At 47.0% G+C, this 21,177-nt stretch overlaps 1 protein-coding gene across 2 annotated transcripts in view; it reads left to right on the forward strand.

The window, feature by feature from the left end:
- nhsl2 (NHS-like 2) overlaps positions 1–21,177 on the forward strand; it is a 436,567-nt gene that overhangs the window by 253,115 nt on the left and 162,275 nt on the right. The window contains exon 1 of one of the 2 annotated variants that reach the window (XM_038774975.1): positions 18,945–19,418. The exons of the other annotated variant lie outside the window; for it this stretch is intronic. Within the exon in view, the coding sequence (XP_038630903.1) occupies positions 19,361–19,418 (58 nt within the window). The 5' untranslated portion in view covers positions 18,945–19,360. Of the gene's footprint in view, positions 1–18,944; positions 19,419–21,177 lie in introns of those variants that run through there. 2 annotated transcript variants of the gene reach the window in all.

Here is a 21,177-nt window from a genome sequence, read left to right on the forward strand (position 1 = left end):
GTACACGAAATACTCGTAACATTTCATTTTCTATCTCAAAAACCGTAAGACGCATGAGAAAATGGGAAGAAAATGGTAAACAATCGGTCAGTTGCAGACGGATAAACCATATTTCATTTCTTTGTTCCTTCGTATCAAATTATTTCACACTGATTCTCCACTGATAATTTTGTGCAATTTATATCATAGACTTGCAAATTAGTGGTATCTGTATTCGAATATTAGCATGTTAAGGAATAATGTCTCCTATTCCGAGATTAAATGCCATAGAAGTCCTCTGATCATCCAGGCTTCACTCTTACTACATCCCACGTAAATATTTCATTAAATATCACCAAAAAACCTATAAAAAACGTAGTTGCACCCGTTCTAGAGCTATTCACTGACCTGAGTAGGTAAAAGAACTAATCTAGATGCACAAAAAGCTGAAGAAAAGACAAGTTATGACTCGAGGAAACGCAGGAACGAACAGCCACGTCTGCTTGTTGCTTTTGATGGTTTCACCACGTACATCATGCGCATGCGTGTGGGGGGATGGGGAGAAGCACCATTTTCTCTAGACAGAAAGGGTACACCATGTTAAAGGAATAAAGGAATAAAGGGCTAACAACTGCCTCTGCAGTGTGGTGAGCCTCCAAAAATTGATTTATCACCGCTGAAATTTTAAAATTACTATCTTATTTCCTTCTCTGGGGCAGCACGGTGGCCTAGTGGTTAGCACAACCGCCTCACGGAACTGAGGTCCCAGGTTTGATCCCGGCTCTGGGTCACTGTCCGTGTGGAGTTTGCACATTCTCCCCGTGTCTGCGTGGGTTTCGCCCCCACAACCCAAAAAATGTGCAGAGTAGGTGGATTGGCCACGCTAAATTGCCCCTTAATTGGAAAAAATAATTGGATAATCTAAATTTTTTTTTTAAATAAAAAAAAAAAAATTTCCTTCTCTGATTGGATGCCCCCATCCAATGGATGCCCGGGGCCAATGCCCCGTCATCCCCCCCCCCCCCCCCCCCCCCCTCTGCACGCCACTGCAGGGTACTACCCTGTCCTGTCCCCAATGGGTCTCCGAGTCCCCTGGGTGACCATCATGCCTGGTGTCCGCTTGTGGAGGCCAGCAATAACTGGTGCCTGGTTGAGCCCTCAGTGGTGTGGCTCGTGACTCTGGGTGCTGGTCGAATGCGGCCTCCAATAGGCTGCACATATTTAAATGAGTTATCATCAAAGAAAGGTTAAAATTCAGGTGAAAATCTCTGAGGGGAGAGGTATTTCAGTTGATAGATGATGATCTGCAAATGGAGGTGATTCTTTATATGTATTTGGAATCAATTTTTAATAAAGGGAAGGATATTTGATCTTTGGTGGATCATAGCAAGATGAGTGAAAGTTTGATAGGAAAAATAAAGCTTTTAGATATGTTTATTGAGCAAAAGGCGAAGCAGCAGGATCCAACAGGATTAATTCTGGGATCCTAAAGTAGATGAGGGGGAAAACTGCCAAGGACCTAAAAATTATGGGGAAATCATAACATGTCCACATGCCAAGTTAGGTTAAAATAATCCACTATATTTCAGGGCTCTATTGAGGGCTAAGTAAATTATACTTCCTAATTTACCTTGGGCACGATTTAGCGGTATAAAACAAAGTCCGCTTTTGGGCATGTTTGACGGGGTGTTTCTCAGCTTCTCGTGAGATTCAATGGCCTCGTCGCATCACCAAGTCGGGCGTGACAAGGCCATTAAATCGCGTCTGTTAGCTCCCTACTCTCTCCACAGCTGCTGTCAGACCCACTGATTGTCCAGTATTATCTGTTTTTGTTTCATATTTCAGCATCCACAGTAATTTGCTTTCATCTCGACATCTGTGATCAAATTCTAATTTAACTCAAAGCAGAACAAATCACAACCTCAGTTTTGCTTTTGTGACACTTTGTGCCTTGCATTGTTAGACAGTTAAAAAGCTGATTAGCAAATAACCTCAACTCAGGTAATAAGCCATTAATCAGTGCCACCTTTGGTTAATTACAATGCTAAACTCAGTGTCTCCAAGACATTACTGTCACTCTTTTCTTTTGCAAACTGCAGCTTCCATGCTGTTCCTGTCCTTTAATTTATCATAAACAGACCATGAGATCACTGGAGAAAGAACAGAAGCTCTATTTCTGGCTAAAGTGTTGTTTAAACCCTGATATATCCATTTTGATTAAATGCCTCAAACTTCAACTGAACCTCAAAACTGGAACAGTGACCATGCCACGTGATTAAGCTGTGTTTGTTCCTCTCATATATGCAGCACAGAATCTTCATTGTGCCTGTTCATTACCACGAATACAGCATGCAACTGGCGCTAAGCACACTGCTGAGTGATTGCTTCCTGTGCAAGAGGTACAAAATCATCAGAAGCCAACAGCACTGAAGGCTAGCCTACAATACAATACATCAGTGTAGAGAGCATGCTCCAAGGTACACAAATGGGTTGGTGCAGGATATGGACAAAAGGACAGCCCTTTGACAGGCACTGCAAAGGCTGTAAGAGCAGATAGCTATCACAGTCAATGCCAGTGTTTGTCTGGATGAGCTGCTGAAAGAAATTCGATGAATGTATCTCCAATTCCCGTATTCTTACAGCAGAACCACTAATCTCCCACACTACTCACTTCACCACCATCCCTTCAATGACCTACCATTAATCTCTTTCAAGTATGACTCATATTTTGCATTCATGGCTTCACCTCACTCTCACACACTTAGCACAGCTGCAAGCCTCATCCCCACATTTCAGAATGCACATACTACCAGCTATTTAACCACTACATTACCCAAAACCATTGCATCAAACTTATTGCCGCACTTCCTTGCCTCTTGCAAAATTGGACATGCATAACCAGAGGCAGAAACACCAGATCTGCAGGGGATAGGTACGACTGCACATCCTCACCCCCATGGAGGAAATGGTTCTCACCATTCATGGCTGTAGCAATGACTGTGGCCATGGCTCGGAGTGGCTGAAACCACAAATGGTGACAATTTGTTTTGACCTAATTGGGGTTGCATTCATCGGTACAACAATTGGATGAGCCGATCTCAGACAGCCTTGCTGGAAAGGGAAAATTGTTTGCTTCCACCCTCTTTCTCCTCCTCTTTTTCCTCCTGCTTAGCTGCTCATCATATACCTGATGGCAGGGGCTGTGTGCTCTCGGTGGGGAGATTGTGCCAGGAATAGCAGACCACTACAAAACTTGGCAAATTCTCTACCAATTATACCAGAGCTTCTCCAGAGCAGTTCAGGTAGCAAAAGTGATACTTGAGTAGCCCAGACGTCTCTTGCCGATGACATTTCATGGAACATGGCTCTCGTTATATGCGTGCTGCCAACATGCAATTGTGTACTCGAGCCTTGAGTCAGGTGGTTAGCAATAATAGCTTTGCCACCCAGTAGCCAGACCTGCTGAAATTTTCCAGCATTTTCTTTTTGGTTTCAGGCAGTGCCAATGCCGCATTGCCAGAGTTCCAGGCTGGGGGTGCCAAGGTGCCCAGGTGCCAGGAGGAGTGTCACCCTACCCTGTCCCCAACCAACCAGGGGTCTCTTTTTTTTAAAGTATTTTTATTAAGGCTTTGCAGAATTTTTCATAATAAAACAGTGGTAACCATAATAACAAAACAAACTAGAGTGAACATTAATATAGTGCAAAAAGAGAATATACAATAACAAGTAAATAGACATTACCCCACGCGACCCAGTCTTCCCACACCATCCCAATGAAGCACTCACTACCCCCCCCCCCCCAGTTTGCTGCTGCTGACATTTTCATTTTCCCCAAGAAAGTCGCCGAACGGCTGCCACCTCCGAGAGAACCCTAGCGTAGACCCTCTTCAGGCAAACTTTATTTTCTCGAGGCTGAGAAACCCAGCCATGTCGGTAACCCAAGTCTCTGCACTCAGGGCTTTGAGTCCCTCTACATTAATAAAATCCGTCTCCAGGCTACTAGGGAGGCAAAGGCCAAGACGTCGGCCTCGTTCAGCCCCTGAACTCCCGGGTCTTCTGACACTCCAAAGATCGCAATCTCTGGACTCGGCACCACCTGTGTGTTAAGCACCTTGGACATTGCCCTCGCGAACCCTTGCCAGAACACTCTAAGCTCCGGGCATGCCCAAAACATTGCAGGGCTGCCCTTGCACCTCATACAACTGTCTTCTGCCCCAAAAAACTTGCTCATTCTCGCTGCCGTCATGTATGCCCGGTGAACCACCTTAAATTGAATTCGACTGAGCCTGGCACATGATGAGGAGGAATTAACCCTGCCCAGGACCTCTGCCCACAGACCTGCTTCCAACTCCTCACCTAGCTCCTCCTCCCACTTGCCCGTGAGCTCCTCCACCAGAGTTTCCTCCGCCTTCTGTAGTTCCTGGTAAATATCCGACACCCTCCCCTCCCCCACCCAGGTGCCGGAGACCACCCTGTCCTGTATCCTCAGTGGCGGCAGCGTCGGAAAGGCCACTACCTGTTTTTTCAGGCAGGCTCGTACTTGCAGATATTTAAAGGCATTTCCTGGCGACAAATTAAATTTGTCCTCTCGCGCCTTCAAACTGGGAAAGCTTCCGTCTATGAACAGATCTCCCATCCTTCTGATGCCTGCCCTCTGCCAGCTCTGGAACCCACCATCCATCCTACCCGGGACAAACCTGTGATTGTTGCATATCGGGGTCCAGACCGACGCTCCCTCCACCCTCTTGTACCACCTCCACTGTCCCCAGAGCCGCAGTGTCGCCACCACCACCGGACTTATGGAGTAACGGGTCGGCGAGAACGGCAAAGGAGCCATTATCAAAACTCCTAGACAAGTACCTTTACATGACGCCGCCTCCAGCTGCTCTCACGCCGCGCCGCCCCCCCCCCCCCCCCCCCCCGGCATCGCCCACTTCTAATCATAGCTATATTGGCCGCCCAGTAGTAGTCAACCAGGGGTGTCTAATGGCCCAGGTTCCATTACACTTGGTCCACGTTTGTATGGACCAGAACTAAGTAGCACCCTATCGAGGTCTCCCAGGTGCGGCTGTTGAGTACCAGGCGCCGGGTGAATCTGACGTCCGGGTATTTAAATGAGTCATTAGGCTCATTTAAATATTTAAATCTGGATCACGCCCAGCGAGGGAGTGAACCAGATCAAGCTAGCTGGAGCAGGTCGGCAGCATTGGAAATTGTTTGGTGCCTTGAGCAAATATGGTTTCCGGCCTCTCCTGGAATTCTTCTGACATAGCACGATTTTGCTGGGCACAACACGGACGGAGAGTCGCCCACTTACTTTCTTTTATTCACCCATGGGATACTTTCACTCCCGCCAAACCCAGTATTTATTGTACATACTTAATTGATTTTGGAGCTGTTCTCATAGAGGCAATTGCAGATTATTCTGTCACACTTCTGACTTGTGCCTTGTAGATGGTGGGCAGGATTTGGGGAGTCAGGGGGTGAGTTACTCACTGCAGATTTCTCAACCTCTGACCTGTTCTTGTAGCCACAGTATTTAAATATTAACCCCCTGCATTTTGATGGTGGGGGATTCAGTGAACGTCATGCCATTGAATGCTAAATGGTACGAGTTACATTCTCTCTTGTTGGAGATGGTCACTGTCTGACACATGTGTGGCGCAAATGTCACTTGCCACTTCTCAGTCCAAGCCTGAACGCTGTCCAGATTTTTGATGCATATAGACATGGACTGCTTCAGTATATGAAGAATCACAAATGGCATTGAATGCTACGCATTCATTAGGTAACATTTGGCCTTCTTCAAGAAAATCATACTGGAAAAAACAGTGCAGCCTAGTGGAAAATCCTGCCCAGGATGTTTTTAATTTTAGTTTTGATAATTCCTGAATTTGTTTGTTATCATAGATTATCATAGAATTTACAGTGCAGAAGGAGGCCATTCGGCCCATCGAGTCTGCACCGGCTCTTGGAAAGAGCACCCTACCCAAGGTCAACACCTCCACCCTATCACATAACCCAGTAACCCCACCCAACACTAAGGGCAAATTTGTACACTAAGGGCAATTTATCATAGCCAATCCACCTAATCTACACATCTTTGGATTGTGGGAGGAAACCGGAGCACCCGGAGGAAACCCACGCACACACGGGAAGGATGTGCAGACTCCGCACAGACAGTGACCCAAGTAGGAATCGAACCTGGGACCATGGAGCTGTGAAGCAATTGTGCTATCCACAATGCTACCGTGCTGCACTTATTCTTGTTTGTGGGGGTGTTATTCATGAAGTACCATCCCTGCTGGTAAAATACCATGTGACCTTACTGTCCTAGTCCCCAGAGATATGTCTAATATTAGAGATCAAATATATTAAAGAATAATCACCGCTGCAGCCACTCATATGAGTCTCGACAGCAGAAAGGAAAAGCTGCAGCTTCCAGGTTTCCATGGAAACCTTTCAGATAATGCCCTTGGGAGCTGTTAGCTACATCAGAAGCCCGGAACATCTCATTTTAACCATCGCCTTACTAGGTAAACTAGGAGTGACGGAAGTTGGGTGCATCTTAAGCATTCAGCTCCAGTATTGAAAACCCCATTTATATCTGATAGGTCTCATCCCTCCATTGTTTTCCATTCCATTCTTGAATACACTAACTTTGCCTGGAGCAGTGGTTCATAAGGCCCAAGCACCTTCCTGTGCCTCAACCAATTGGTCGTTCTTCCTGCGCGTGCTTCAACGGTAAGGCTATATTTTCATCTATTCCCTGTGGTGAATTCAGGAATGCACTGATATTGCTCGAACCCGGTACTGATATGTCATGGGTGATGGGGAACACATTACCTATCATTTTCAGCTTAATACAATATGATCCCCCATACTTAAGTGCATATATTATACGGGCAAAGTCATGCCCAGACATGAAGGATGGAAGTTGCATGGACAGCAGGGTACTAGGAAAATAGCTTTCCACAGCTTTCCCTCCCTCTTCTGCTGCAGTCACATCAGATGAACAGAAGTTAGCGATTCAGGCCTTCTACATTCCCACCATTTCATTAGAACAGGGCTAAGCTGCAACCACTTACCAACCCCAGCTCGATATCCTGTAAAAAACAAAGATATATCTCAGACTAGAAAGCTGCAATTGTTTCAGCGACGGGCGCGATCCTCCCAAAAGGGAACAGAGACCCATAGCGAGCGCTATTAGTCACGTGTTTCCCGGCGCTCGCAGTGCCGAGAAACACATGGCTATTCAACACAACTTGCGTTGTCTAAGGGGTTTGAATGGAGAATGTACAGCCGAAGCCACACATGGACCCGTTTTGTTTACTCGGGAGTTCCGCTTGCCGGAACTCCCCAGTGTAGTGCGGTCCCTGAAGTGATCTCCCCCCTCCCCACCGCCCAAACTCACTATGGGTGGTTCCTCGCGCCCCCTGCACCTACCAACACCCATACAGAGCATCACCAACCTGATTGCATGCGCACAAAAAATGCCAGCTTGTCACTTTGGCAATGTTAACCTGGCACCACCAATGCCAGCTGGCACCAGCAGTGCCAGGGCACCACCATAGCTGGGGGCCTCCGACCCCCTGGGAGTGCCCCACGAATGCTGTTCCGTCTGGTCCCCATTGATCACCGCTGAACGGCACGTGCCCTAGGTCTCTGGGACGAAGGGGATGAATCCCAAATCCTCAGGTACCTGGGGAATCTGCACATTAGAGTGACACTGTCGGTCTCGCTCTAATATAGAGATTTGCCAAAAAATGATCCAGCCCACAATGGGCAGAATTTACATCACAACGTCTCGCAAGATTGTTTTGGATCTCGCGAGGCATTGAAAGCTGGGTGGATCCTGGGAGCGGGGTCTTCCGGTTTTCGGGTGCAGCCTGGCCATTGGATCGTGTCCAATGTTTCAGGGGCATAGTTCTGATTTCCACCAGTCTTTTTGTGAAGTCTGCCTTCGGGTGCCTGCAGATGTTAACTGTTAAATTGCAACTGAGACCAGCACCAAGCATGCATCTCAGATCATTGATTAGGAGAAGAGCATTGACTAATTCTATGTTTCTTATCCCAAAATTAGGATCCTGCCAGATTTATGACTTCATTTCCACCTCAGTAATATTAAGAATTGAATTTTGTTTCTTTTCTGATCTCTATAACACAATATCAAATTGTGCATCCGTAGTTTGTATGAGAAACTTCCTCCTCAGGCTTGATTTTAATTGGGTTGTCTTCTCTTCCCATAGGTACACATTTGATTGTGGGTGAAGTTTATTACTATTGCTCTATCTAGCACAGTTACTTAGAGAGTAAGAGGGGAATTAAACACTTCACAAATATTCCTGGAATAATTCCACACTCAGTGCCACATTTTTGATGCCATACATGTGTCACATCACAACATAACGTGAGCGGACATTTTTGCATTGATATCTAGATATTGTAATTCATGACATTAAAAAAATGTTTTTTCCTCTTTCTCTTGGTGGTTTCTTCACAGTAAATTCTGCATTTCAACTGGAATTCCTCAGGGTATGTTCTAGACCAACCATCTTCAGCCGCTTCATCAATGACCACCCTTCCATCATAACGTCAGAAATGGGGATGTTTGCTGATGTCTGCACAATGTTCAGCACCATTCCCGACTCCTCAGATAATGAAGCAGTCGATGTCCAAATGCAGCAAAACCTGGACAATATCCAGGTTTGGGCTGACAAGTGGCAAGTTACATTTGCGCCACGCGAGTGCCAGGCAATTATTAAGAGAGACATTCAATAGCATTACCATCACTGAAACCCCCACCATCAACATCCATTGACCAGAAACTGAACTGGATGAACCGTATAAATACTGTAGCTACAACTGCAGGTCCGAGGCTAGGAATTCTGCAGCAAATAACACATCTCCTGATTCCCCAAAACCTGTCCACCATCCAGAAGGCACAAGTCAGGAGTGTATTGGAATACTCTCCACTTGCCTGGATGAGCGCAACTCCAACAACAATCAAGAAGCTCGACACCATCCAGAACAAAGCAGCCCGCTTGATTGCTACCCCTTCCACAAACATTCACTGCTTTCATCACTGATACAGTAGCAGCCATGTGTACCATCTACAATATGCACCACAGGAATTCATCAAGGCTCCTTAGGCAGCACCTTCCAAACCCACGACTCCTACCATCTAGAAGGACAAGGACAGCAGATACATGGGAAACCACCACTCGGAGGTTCACCTCCAAGTTACTCATAACCCTGGCTTGGAATAATATCGCCATCCCTTCACTGTCACTGGGTCAAAATTCTGGAACTCCTTCGCTAACAGCACGTGGCTATATTGCATGACAGCTGTGGTTCAAGAAGGTAGCTTAACATCTCCTTATCAAGGGCAATTATGGATGGGCAATAAACACTGGTGTAGCCAGCAATGCCCATATCCAGTAAATGATTTTTTTTTAAATTGTAGAACTGCACAAGTGGTACACTTACCCAATTATATCTTGTCCTAACTGTCACTGAGAGTATGAGAAGAATTTTACAGGCCTCTGCTGCCAGGTTTACCAGTTGGGGGGGCTGTGAAACTCAGCACATGGCTTTTCTTTTCCTTGCTCACCCCTGACTTGTTAGAAATATTATGGAGCGGTGGACAAAGCTGAGGATGAGCTGCTTGTCCTGTCTCCAGTGATTCCTGAAAGTATACCACCAATGCCTCCACAATCTCCTCAGCTATCTCCTTTAGAACCCTGGGGTATAGTCCATCTGGTCAAGTTGATTTATCCACCTTCAGACGTTTCAGTTCCCCCAGAACCTTCTCCTTTGTGATGACCACTACACTCACCTCTGCCCCCTGATTCTCCTGGAGTTCTGGTATCCCACTGGTGTCTTCCGCTGTGAAGACTGATGAAAAGTAACCATTCAGTTCTTCTGCCATTTCTTTTTTCCTATTATTACTTCGCCAGCCTCATTTGGGACAGAGATAGATAGGTTCCTGATTAATAAGCGAGTCAGGGGCTGTGGGGAGAAGGCAGGAGAATGGGGATGAGAAAAATATCAGCCATGATTAAATGTTGCTAATTGTGTTCTCTCGTTAATTGGCTCTGTTTATGGTGGTTAATATGGTCGCCTTCCTTAATTCTAATTACGTTTGCTCAAGAGTCGCCAGGTATCTTTCGATACCGCCATAAGGTTCAAAACCGAATACTGATCAAAGACTCGATACACCAGTTAGTAAGTTCGAAATTAATGCCCATTTATTTACACACACAGTCAAATATACTCATGCACTTAAAGGGGTTGGGGGGGTTTGATGAAGTCCAAAAAGAGGGGACCTAAACGTGTATACCGGGGTGCGAGAGTGGTAGGCTCTCCTTCGCCATTTCCTGATTCTAAGTGTCTGCACGACACTGCAAAGTATCGCCAGTACCAAAAGGGCTTCTACTACATACGATAGTGAATACTTATCACACCAGGTCGAGGTATTGTTAACTGGCGTGGGGCTAACTATCTCAGGGTTCTGTGTATTGCAGGAGTGGGAATCATTCATGGCTTATGTGGTAGGGGTCAGGGGGGGTAGCGTCCCCGCGCAATTGAAGGGATCCCGCTAAGATCCAGGTGGAGAAGATGGAGGTCGTCTTCATTCTTCCTGTTGTCGGTCTTCTTCTTTCTCTTCCTCTGGGGTTCCTGAGTTTCCGGAGTTCTGTGAACACAAGCATAATATCTTATTATCTTGCTTAAGATCTCGTATGTCTGTCTGTCTGTCTGTCCTTTATTGCCAATTACCCTTTTTAATTGGTCACCACCTGTGACTCAGTTTTTTTAAACCAAATCCGAGAAAAATACTGACACAGTGCGAGCCGTCTCGCAGCCTGTTCGATCTACCATCCCAGTGTTTGAGGATGTAAACTGCATACGGAAGCAACCTAAGGGTTGAAACAAACAAAACAAATAAAAACATTTAGGAACTAAAAGTGCCAAAACGGGGCGCGTATGGGCCGCGGTGGGTAGGAAATGGGTGGAATCCCCTTGTAGGACGGTGACCAGTGCCGTATGTGCTCTACCCGAGCGTAGCTGACCAGGAGGTCCTCAGGCAGGGCGGGGACCAGTGCCGTTACTCCACTGCTTGTGACAGGACAAGAACGGGTAAGAATGTGGTCGTCGTGGGGTTGCAGTTATGCATCTCCTGCCTCGAAGCAGAAGAGCAGTTATGAACTGTTGTCTGTGGACAAACTTGCACCTCTAAACGGGTTTCAGTTGACAACTAGTTCCTCTGAACGATTGTCTGTAGACAAACTTGTTCCATTAACAGCCAGTGGGCGTTAAAGGAGTGGTGTCGTGGGGCCATGAAAAACGTGCAAATTTACAACCAACACTTAACATTAACACTAACGAACAAACATACAACAAACATGGTGCAGGTTCCATCAGAAAGGACGCCGTATCTCTCTATCGGTTCCTTTTTACCATCATCTGGACACCTCATCGCTCAATAGCGAACAGAGTCGCAAAGGGATTCGTTTGGTGGGAGTCAGACTCTATGTCATCATCTTCTCCTGGCTGCCATACTCTTGACTAGAGTAATTTTGCTAAAGCTGCTTGGGGTGAATTGGGGTCCATCTCATCATTCCGGATGAGCCTGAATGAATTGTCTCGGTGCCAGAATCGTGTGTCGAGGTTGGAGCTTCTAGGGTTTAACCCGTAATCGTCGGGTGATGAGTCCGGGTCAGGGGCTTTGATGTACGTAATTTTGAAGGGGTCACTGGAATCATGCTCGGATTTGCTGGGAGTGGGGCCTGGTTCAGGTGGATAATCAAAACGTGGTGTGCTGTGGCTGTCGTCATTGTTATCGCTATCACTGTCGCTGTCACTGCTGGTTGAAGGAAGGGAGAGGCGGGGTTGAAGTCGTGTCTGAGGACGGGCTGGACTGGTTGGGGGAGGGTAGGAATGCGTCATCTGTGGGCGGGGCGTGATCGTCTGCTGCTGCGAGCAAGATGTGGTGTGTATAGTTATTCTGCGAGCCATAAGCCTTGAGCTGGTTTATGTGAGACCACGCAAACTTGCTATTGGGATATGTAATCTTGTGTCCCGAGGGGCTGACTTTGTCTGAAATCAATGAAATTAAATGAAAATTGCTTATTGTCACGAGTAGGCTTCAATGAAGTTACTGTGAAAAGCCCCTAGTCGCCACATTCCGGCGCCTGTTCGGGGAGGCTGGTACGGGAATCGAACCGTGCTGCTGGCCTGCTTGCTCTGCTTTAAAAGCCAGCAATTTAGCCGAGTGAGCTAAACCAGCTCCTGGAGTACGGTCCGGAAAATTTAGCGGAAAGGAATGAACTGGGGTTGTATAGGGAAAGCATCACTTGCTGCCCTACTGCAAACGCAGTGGCGTGTTCTGTTTTGTCAAAACAAGCCTTGCTCTGTTTCTTCCATGTCCCAAGTCTCACAGCTGCTGCCAGTTGGGTTGCCTTTATATTCTCAATTTGCTGCTGTACAGCGCTTTCATGTGTGAGGGCTGTGACTGCGGGGCTGGCCAAAACCAGTCCTAATAAATACTCTGTCCCTTTCATGGGGCGTCCGGTCATGAGAGTGGGGGGGGTGTATCCTGTGGACGTGGATACCGTGTTCCGTAAAAACATTAAAGCAAATGGGAGAACTGAATCCCAGGTGCTGTTATTCTGCTGCACCGTTTTCCTGAAGGTGGCTTTTAATGTCCTGTTCATCCTCTCTACAATACCACTTGCCTGGAGGTGGTATGCTGTGTGAAACCTTTGTCTAATGCCGAAAATTGTGAGGACGTTTTTCATTACACGTCCTGTAAATTGAGAGCCTTGATTGGACTCTATACCACGGGGAAGTCGCCATCTTGTGAAGATGTGGTGTGTTAGGATTTTAACTGTTGTTTTCGCCGTATTTGTTCTTGATGGAAAAGCTTCCACCCATTTTGTGAAGGTGTTGATGACCACCAACACATACTTATAACCATTTCTGCAAGGGGGTAGGGGTCCCATGAAATCTATCTGCAGATTCATTCAGGGGCCATTAATGGGGCGGGTATGACTAAGTTGAGCCTTTTTTGCATATCTGTCCGCATTGTTCTGGGCACAGATCAAGCAATTCTCAATGTAGTGGGTTACATCAGCTTTTAAATTTGGCCACCAGCAGAGAGATCTGAGGTGGGCTAGGGTGGGTTCAATGCCTTGGTGTCCATGATTGTCATGGAACTGACAAATGACCTGGTTCCTGTCCTGGCTGGGAACTACATAAATGCCTTCTTTCAAAATCACACCTTCATGTGTGGTTATTGCATTTTTTAATTTATCATACGGGCCTGGGAAGGTTTCCTTTAAAGCTTCCTGAACTTTTCATCTTCCTTCTGTGCTTTCGCTAGATCCTGAATGTTGGTCTGTGAGACTTGAACTGCGTGTACTGGGATGTTTTCGGGGGGTTCCAAAAATAACCATGCTTGGAACCTGCCTTCGCTAGGGTGTCTGCTTTAACATTACCAGGGGGGGAAGAACGGGGATGACTGCGTACCTTAATGATACCATATTTTCTATCTTTCGCTGTCTCTAAGATATGTCGGAGTAATGGGGCTGAGGGTAGGGGTTTTCCGTCTGCAGAAACAAATCCTCTCGTTTCCCACAGGGGTAGGAATTCTGTTAAACTATTACAGACATGCAAGCTGTCCGAATAGATGTCTGCTGGGTTCGGGAACGAGTTGAGGTGGTCAACAATATAAGCGATTGCTGCCAGTTCTGCTGCCTGCGAGCCTCAGTGTCCTGGCAACTGTAGTGAAATCTCATCCAGGGCATGTACCTGCGCGTCCTCTACATAAATGCTACAACCGGTGATTCTCTTTCCATTTAAAACTGTGGAGGAGCCATCCACATAAATTTTCAGGGGTGCGCACGTGTCTGTGGGCTGGGGTCTCTGGGGTGTACTATCTGCTTTCCTGGGAGGTGTCAGGTGTAAATGGGCCTGTGTTGTGTTTAGTGGTGATGATCGCACATTCATGAGGGATGCCTGCATACTGCAAATTATTGGCAAGGAAGGTGTTGGTCTTTGTTCTTTTTACTGTAATGTCCCGTCCCTGTTAAAGAAGGGTCCAACGGGCTATGCGGATTTGGCTGACTGTGCCATCTTTAAGTCGGCCGTATGCCGTGGAAGCCATTCCCAAGGTGCTTGCTTCTTGAGAAGGTCGGATAGGGGGGCTGCTTTTGTGGCGAAACGGTCAATATGGTTTCAGCAGTAGCCAACCAGTCCTAGAAATATCCGGAGGGCTGAGACATTGTGGGGAAGGGGCAATTTGACGATCGAGTCAATTCTCTTTTGCTCGATCTCGCGTTTACCATGAGTGGTTACTGTACCCAAGTAAATCACTTTTTCTTTCAAAATTTGGGCCTTCTTGGGGTTGACTTTACATCTAATTTCTTTTAGGAGTCCTAAGAGTTCGGCGAGAAGCGAAATGTGCTCTCCCTTTGTGTCTGTTTGTAGTAGCAAGTCATCCACATACTGGATCAGACAATCAGGGCGGGCAAATTTTGCTAATCCATTTGCCAGCTGTCGGTGGAAAATGGAGGGGGAGTTGTGGAAGCTTTGTGGAAGGCACGTCAACGTATATTGTTGTCCCTTGAATGTGAAGGCGAATTTGTACTGGCACGTTTTATCCAATGGAATGGACCAAAATACGTTGCTAATGTCCAAAACTGAAAAGAATTTTGACTGGAGTCCCTGTTTGAGCATGGTCTCGGGACTCGTGGCTACGGTGGGGGCTGCTGCTGGGGTTACTTTGTTCAGTTCCGGTAATCAATGGCCAGTCGCCATGATCCATTCGGTTTCCTGATGGGCCAAATGGGTGCATTGTTTGTGGAGGCTACTGATCTGAGTAAGCCTTGGTCAAGTAAACTCTCTATTACCTTTGAGATTTCTCCCTCCGCTTCCTGGGGAAATCCGTACTGCTTCTGGGGTCTGGGGTCGGGACCTGTAATATACACAAAGCCAGCCATTTTGCCACAGTTGTGCTTGTGCTGTGCAAATGCTGCTTTGTGTTCCTGCAAAACTGCCCTAACCTGTTTGTCTGGACTAATGGCTTGAGGGTCGAACCAGAAGTATCCTACTGAGCTAATCCTGTTTTCATACTCTCCAACTGTGAGCGTGGCGGGGGCTCGTGCTGCCTTTGCCATTTTCCAAACACACACGTTTACCGGATCAAAAGAAAGGTTGTAGGAGCTAATAAAATCGATCCCTAGGACATGTTCAGCTGTCTGGGGCAGATCAACCCAAACTACGGGGTGCTCAGTTGTAATGTTACCTATTTGTATCGCTACAGGGGCTGTGATGTGTCCCTGTTGTAAATGATCTGTAAAGCTGCTGAGTGTGATGGTGTCTGTTGTGGGCCACGTGTAAACATCGTGGAGGAATTGAGTGTGGTGCGGGTCCCAAAGAAATTCTACGGGGTGTCCCGGACTTTGCTTGCAACTGCCAGTCTACCGGACTTGTCCCAAAGGGTGTCACAGACCCAAGTTGGGGAGCCCGAACACCGTCAGTCGGTGCCGTTCATGTCTGCATTCTCTGAACGGGCGCTAACGCTATGGATCGGCTTTGCCCTATTCCTATTTAGGGTGCCTGTCTGTTGGTTTCTCTGCTCCTTTTGGGGCGCGTTGCACTCTCGTGCAAAGTGTCCTAACTGTTCACTATTGTAACATTCTTGAGATTTGGGCGGGGGTGGGCTGTTCCTGCCCTCATTTACCCATGCGGGGTTCTGGTGCGTCCTAAATGGATTCATGTCTGCCTGTTCTTTCTCAGGTTTTATAAATGCGGTTTCGCCTTGGACTGATTGTTCCCAAGCGCGGAAAAACCTTTTCAAAACCCATTTTTCATTGTGGGGGCCTCGTCTGAGGGGTCATAATTTGCGCAAGCTCTCTGTCCTGCCTCTGTCGCATGAGAGACCAGGATTCGAGTCCATTTGGCCATATTATCTGGGCACGTGCTAACACTCCGAATACTGCAGTAAACTGAATCCACAAGCGTCCAGCAAACGCTATGAGGTGCTCTGTTTTCTTTTGCCGACACTTGTTTAGACCTTCTACCGGGTCTCCTCTGTTATAGCCGATCGCATCTAGGATCGCTGTGTGCATTTCTTGGAGTGTGCCTCCTACATTCTGTGAGTCGGGAAGGGCTGCCACGACTGAAGGGTCAAGGCATAAAACCGTGAGCTTCACTTGCTCCTTCTCGTCCAGGCCGTACATGGTGGCCTGCTGTTTAACTCTAGCGAAAAACTGGTCGAGGTCCGATGTGGGAAGGAACGGTGTAATTTTTCCACATGCGTCCTGTAATTGGGTTACGGTTAACGGGGCTGTATGAAGGAAATCTGCGTCTCCTTCTGCTGAGGGCCTGCGGTGTGCGGTTACAGGGTTCATGGGGGTATGTTCTGCCTGTTCAGTCGGGGGTTGTGGTGCTCTCCTTTTCTGGGGTTTTTCCTGCGTACATGTCCCATGCATGTATCTTATCTGCTATTCCGTACCAGCTCAACCCCAGCAGCCTCGGAACCGGTCAACGGCCATTGGTCCTCTGACTGAGTGGGCGCCCGAAGTTAAGTATAGGCTTTAGTAGAAGTGATAGTCTAGTTGGTAGAGTTTGTACATGAGTATATTTGACTGTGTGTGTAAATAAATGAGCATTGATTTCAAACTTACTAACTGGTGTATCAAGTCTTTGATCAGTATTCGTTTTTGAACCTTGTGGTGGCACCTGTTCGGGGAGGCTGGTACGGGAATTGAACCATGCTGCTGGCCAGCGATTTAGCCCAGTGTGCTAAACCAGCCCCAGCTAAACAACCAGTGGCTGCACCGGTTGCTTGATTGGTGTTCTATTGTCCTGGGAAAATCGGCCATTAAAATGCAAACGAGTGGGGGTTTCGACCAGGTCTGGTTACCTGTGTTTCAGATACACAAAGGCTCTGTATCTGTCTGAGTCTTGGGTTGGTCATAATTCCCATGCTCCTTTCAGATGGCCATCTTAGATGGCTACAATTCTCATTTTAAACTGTATGTTGGGGGGGAAGGTCATTGCTGAAGCAACTGAAGATGGATGTGCTTTGAACATTGCCCATGGGAATGATGAGCTGGGGCTGAGATGATTGGCCTCCAGCAACCACAACTATGTTCCTTTGTGCTAGATATGATTCCAATCAGTGGAGTTCTCCCCGCGCATCCCTCGTCAACTGCCCTCTTGAATTTCCATTGACTTAAATTTTATTAGCACTGCCTGACTCCACACCCAGTCAAATGCTGCTTTGATGTCAAGGACAGTCACTCTCACCTCATCTCTGGTTCTGCTCTTTGTCTATGTTTGGATATGGCTGCAATGAGGTGAGGAGTCAAGTGACCTTAGAGGTGAGGTATAAACTATGGAATCCAAGGACACCCTATGGATGGTATGAAACCCTTCCTCACTAAATGACAAGAGCTGAGTGTAGAAGATGGCATCACCCTGTGGGGAACCTGAGCAGTTGTCCCCCGCCCAGGTCAGCGCCAATCCTGATGGAATTCATAAAGGACACGCCAGGATATCCAAGGTGAAAATGTTCGCAAGGAGCAACGTCTGGTGGCCCGGGCTCAATGCAGACTTTAAGAATCTGGTGAAGCAGTACTCCTTGTACCAAGAGAACCAGAAGTTCACACCTTCAGCTTCTTTGCACACATGGGAATGGCCAGGAAGCCCATGGGTACAGGTGCACGTGGACTTCACTGGCCTGTTCTTGGGATTAATATTCCCTATTATGGTCGACGCCCACTCAAAAGTACATTGTACGTCCTACATGACTTCTCATGCAACACTAGAAAAACTCCAGCAAAGTTTCTGTACCCGCGACACAGCAGAGATCCTCGTAACTAATAATGGTACCCCCTTTACCAGTGGAAAATTTCAGACATTCATAATATCGAAAGTCATTAATCACATTCAAACGGCACTGTGCCATCCATCGTCTAATGGCCTAGTCAAATGGGCGGTTCAAATGTTGAAAACCGGAATGAAGAAACAGCCTGAAGAGGAGTAGTTTCACCAGGTTGATAACTCATTTTATGGCTTACTTGATGCCTGTTCAAGACAAATTTTGTGGAGACTAATGACATCAAGGGATATGGTGATCGTGCAGGAAAGAGGCATTGAGATAGATGATCAGCCATAATTTAATTGAATGGTGGAGTAGGCTTGAGAGGCTGAATGTGGCCTACAACTGTTTCCTTATATGTTCCTATCTTTCTCCTGGAATATCCCTCCTACACTCCTCACTGAACCAGGGTTGGTCATCTGGCTTGATGATATTGGCTGATTGAGGGAAGTGCCAGTCATGCGATGCCAGATTATGGTTGAATTCTGAGGCTGCTGTTGATGACTCAGAGCGCTTTGTGAATGACCAATTTTGAGCTACTCAACTTGTCCTGAACATATCCCATTTAGCCTATTGATTCCAGTGAGTTAGACTGCAGCAGCTTACTGTGCATTCAAGTACTGGACAACCTGGATGTCTTCCACACTGTGCCACCCATGAATAGTTGGCAACTTTAAGAATCAGTGGATTGGTTGCAAATGGTATTGGTGTCCCAACATCCAAAGACCCCAATTGAAAAACCACGTGACGATTCTGCCTGTTACAGCCAGCACTAGTTGCATCAATCAAGGTCTACTTAAAAGTTGCATCGAGTTGGCTTTGGATGTTACATCTCTTTAATTACTATTTTCATCCCTCTACCATTCACTTAATTCTGAAAACAGGCAGAGAGAAGATATAAATCAGGTTAAAAGCCTTCATTTCATGTCCATAGATACATTTCCAGCAGTGGTCACTGAATGGTGATCAGGAGTGTCTATCTTTAACTTCCGAACACTGGTTTTTAAGGCCAATTGCAAACAGTCCCAGTTGGGACAATTTATTGTCACCCCGGGGGAAGTCCTGGCTACTTCCTGGTTCATATTCACAATTAGTCATTGCTGTAAGCAGCTGATCCGTCGAGGTAAGCATTTCTGGTTACCTGTAAATGGCATTTAATAAGTGTCAGTGTTCGGAGTTTAAAACACATATCAATTCTTTAAAAGTGTGCAGAAGCCTCTGACAATAAAGTCACGGGAATGAAATACGACTGCCACAATATTTTTCTCCTCTTCACCGAGGAACACTATCAGGAAAGAGTTCAAATGGTGCCTCTCTCCCTCCCTCCCTCCTGTTCCTGTGGTAAGTCGGGCCCATTTCCCATAGGAGCTGCCTGTAATGATGCACCCTGTTCAGGCTGTGCTGGGGCCAGCACTTTGCTGCTGGCAATCATCCAAACAATCCAGGCAACAAGGAAGTGGAAAGGGATGAGCTGCACCATGGTAATAGGGGATGATGGGCAACACCTATGAAAAAGAGCAACCGGGACAGAGAAAGAAAAAAAACAAAGGTATTGTTTTGTTGTATCATGCCGGGTTTCCCCATAGGCTCGCGATGGGAAAAAGAAATTGCTGCACTGTTTGTATAATGCAGGTAACAGACATCTTTGTTAGGGTGCTTTTCACAGACAAGCAGAGGGTTAGTGTGGACTCTCATGTGGATTAAAAGATCGGCGAGGTTTACAGTGTTAATTTATTCTGATTGATAGCAAAAATAACAGCAGGCAGCCATGTGTGATTTCTGAATGCAGCTTGTTGCTTGGTATCTGCTGACATTCTCCGATAAGGATTGAATCAGTGTCAGAGCAGACCCCATACTCGGGCTGCTCAGTGATACTCGTCTCGATGTAATTATCGAGGAGAATGTGATTTCTTTGGGAAAACGCATTCAGTCTGAAAACCAACAAACAAGTGATTGATTCTGAAATCTTTGCAATGTAGCCGTGCCATTTAGTACGAAAATAGACAAAACTGTATCAGAATGTTACCATCCAAGGAAGTAAATGTTAAACCACCTTCTGCATTACATTATGTTTGGCCTTAGTCCTGCACCACAGACGTCCAGGTCTCCTACAGTGTATATATGTGTTTCTGTGTGAGTGTTTATATATGGTTTTTGTATGCAGCTCTTCATGCTTGCCTGTGCGTGTGTTTGTTTATGTGTATATATGTGTGACTGTGCCTGTGTTTATATGTGTGTTTGTTTATCTGTGTTTGTACATGTGTTTGCATGTGTGTGTCTGTGTGTGATCTTGATGCGTAGCCAAACTCTTTTGTCACCCCGACCTCCAAGAGCTGGCACCCAAATTATCCTTTTTTAAAAAAAATAATTTTTATTCAAGTTTTTCAACAACAAATTTTCTCCCCACGGTTAAAGTAGACAAGGTGTGGTTCTACACCGAAACAAGAAAATAACACAATAAGAAAATAATAAATAATAACAAACAACAATACAAGAAAGAAGAAAATAACAAGCCCGCCGTCGCAAAAACAAACCCCCTTAACCAGCCCCGAACCCACCCCCCCGAACCCCCCCCCCCAGGTTGCTGCTGAGACTGACCACCCTCTACTCCTTCGCCAGGAAATCAAGAAGGGGCTGCCACCGCCGAAAGAACCCCTGTACCGACCCCCTCAGGGCAAACTTAACCTTCTCCAGCTTGATAAACCCAGCCATGTCGTTGATCCAGGCCTCTGAACTCGGGGGCCGCGTATCCCTCCACTGTAACAGAATCCTGCGCCGGGCTACTAGAGATGCAAAGGCCAGAATGCCGGCCTCTCTCACCTCCTGCACTCCCGGCTCCGAGGCTACCCCAAAGATCGCGAGCCCCCAGCCCGGCCTAACCCTAGACCCGACCACCAGACAAAGTCCCCGCCACCCCCTTCCAAAACCCCTCCAAGGCTGGACATGCCCAAAACATATGGGTGTGGTTCGCCGGGCCTCCTGAACACCTCCCGCACCCGTCTTCCCCGCCAAAGAACCGGCTCATCCTGGCCCCTGTCATGTCTGCCCTATGCAGCACCTTCAGCTGAATTAGGCTGAGCCGTGCGCAAGAAGAGGACGAGTTCACCCTCCCCAGGGTGTCTGACCACGTTCCATCCTCAATCGCTTCCCCTAGCTCTTCCTCCCACTTCGCTTTGAGCTCCTCTACTGAGGCCTCCTCCTCCTCCTGCATCAACTGATAAATTGCCGAGATCTTCCCTTCACCGACCCACGTCCCCGAGAGCAAGCTATCCTGCACCCCCCTAGGCGGCAGCCGTGGAAACTCCGCC

This window comes from Scyliorhinus canicula, chromosome 17 (genome assembly GCF_902713615.1).
Source record: "Scyliorhinus canicula chromosome 17, sScyCan1.1, whole genome shotgun sequence".
Taxonomy (NCBI): Eukaryota; Metazoa; Chordata; class Chondrichthyes; order Carcharhiniformes; family Scyliorhinidae; genus Scyliorhinus; species Scyliorhinus canicula.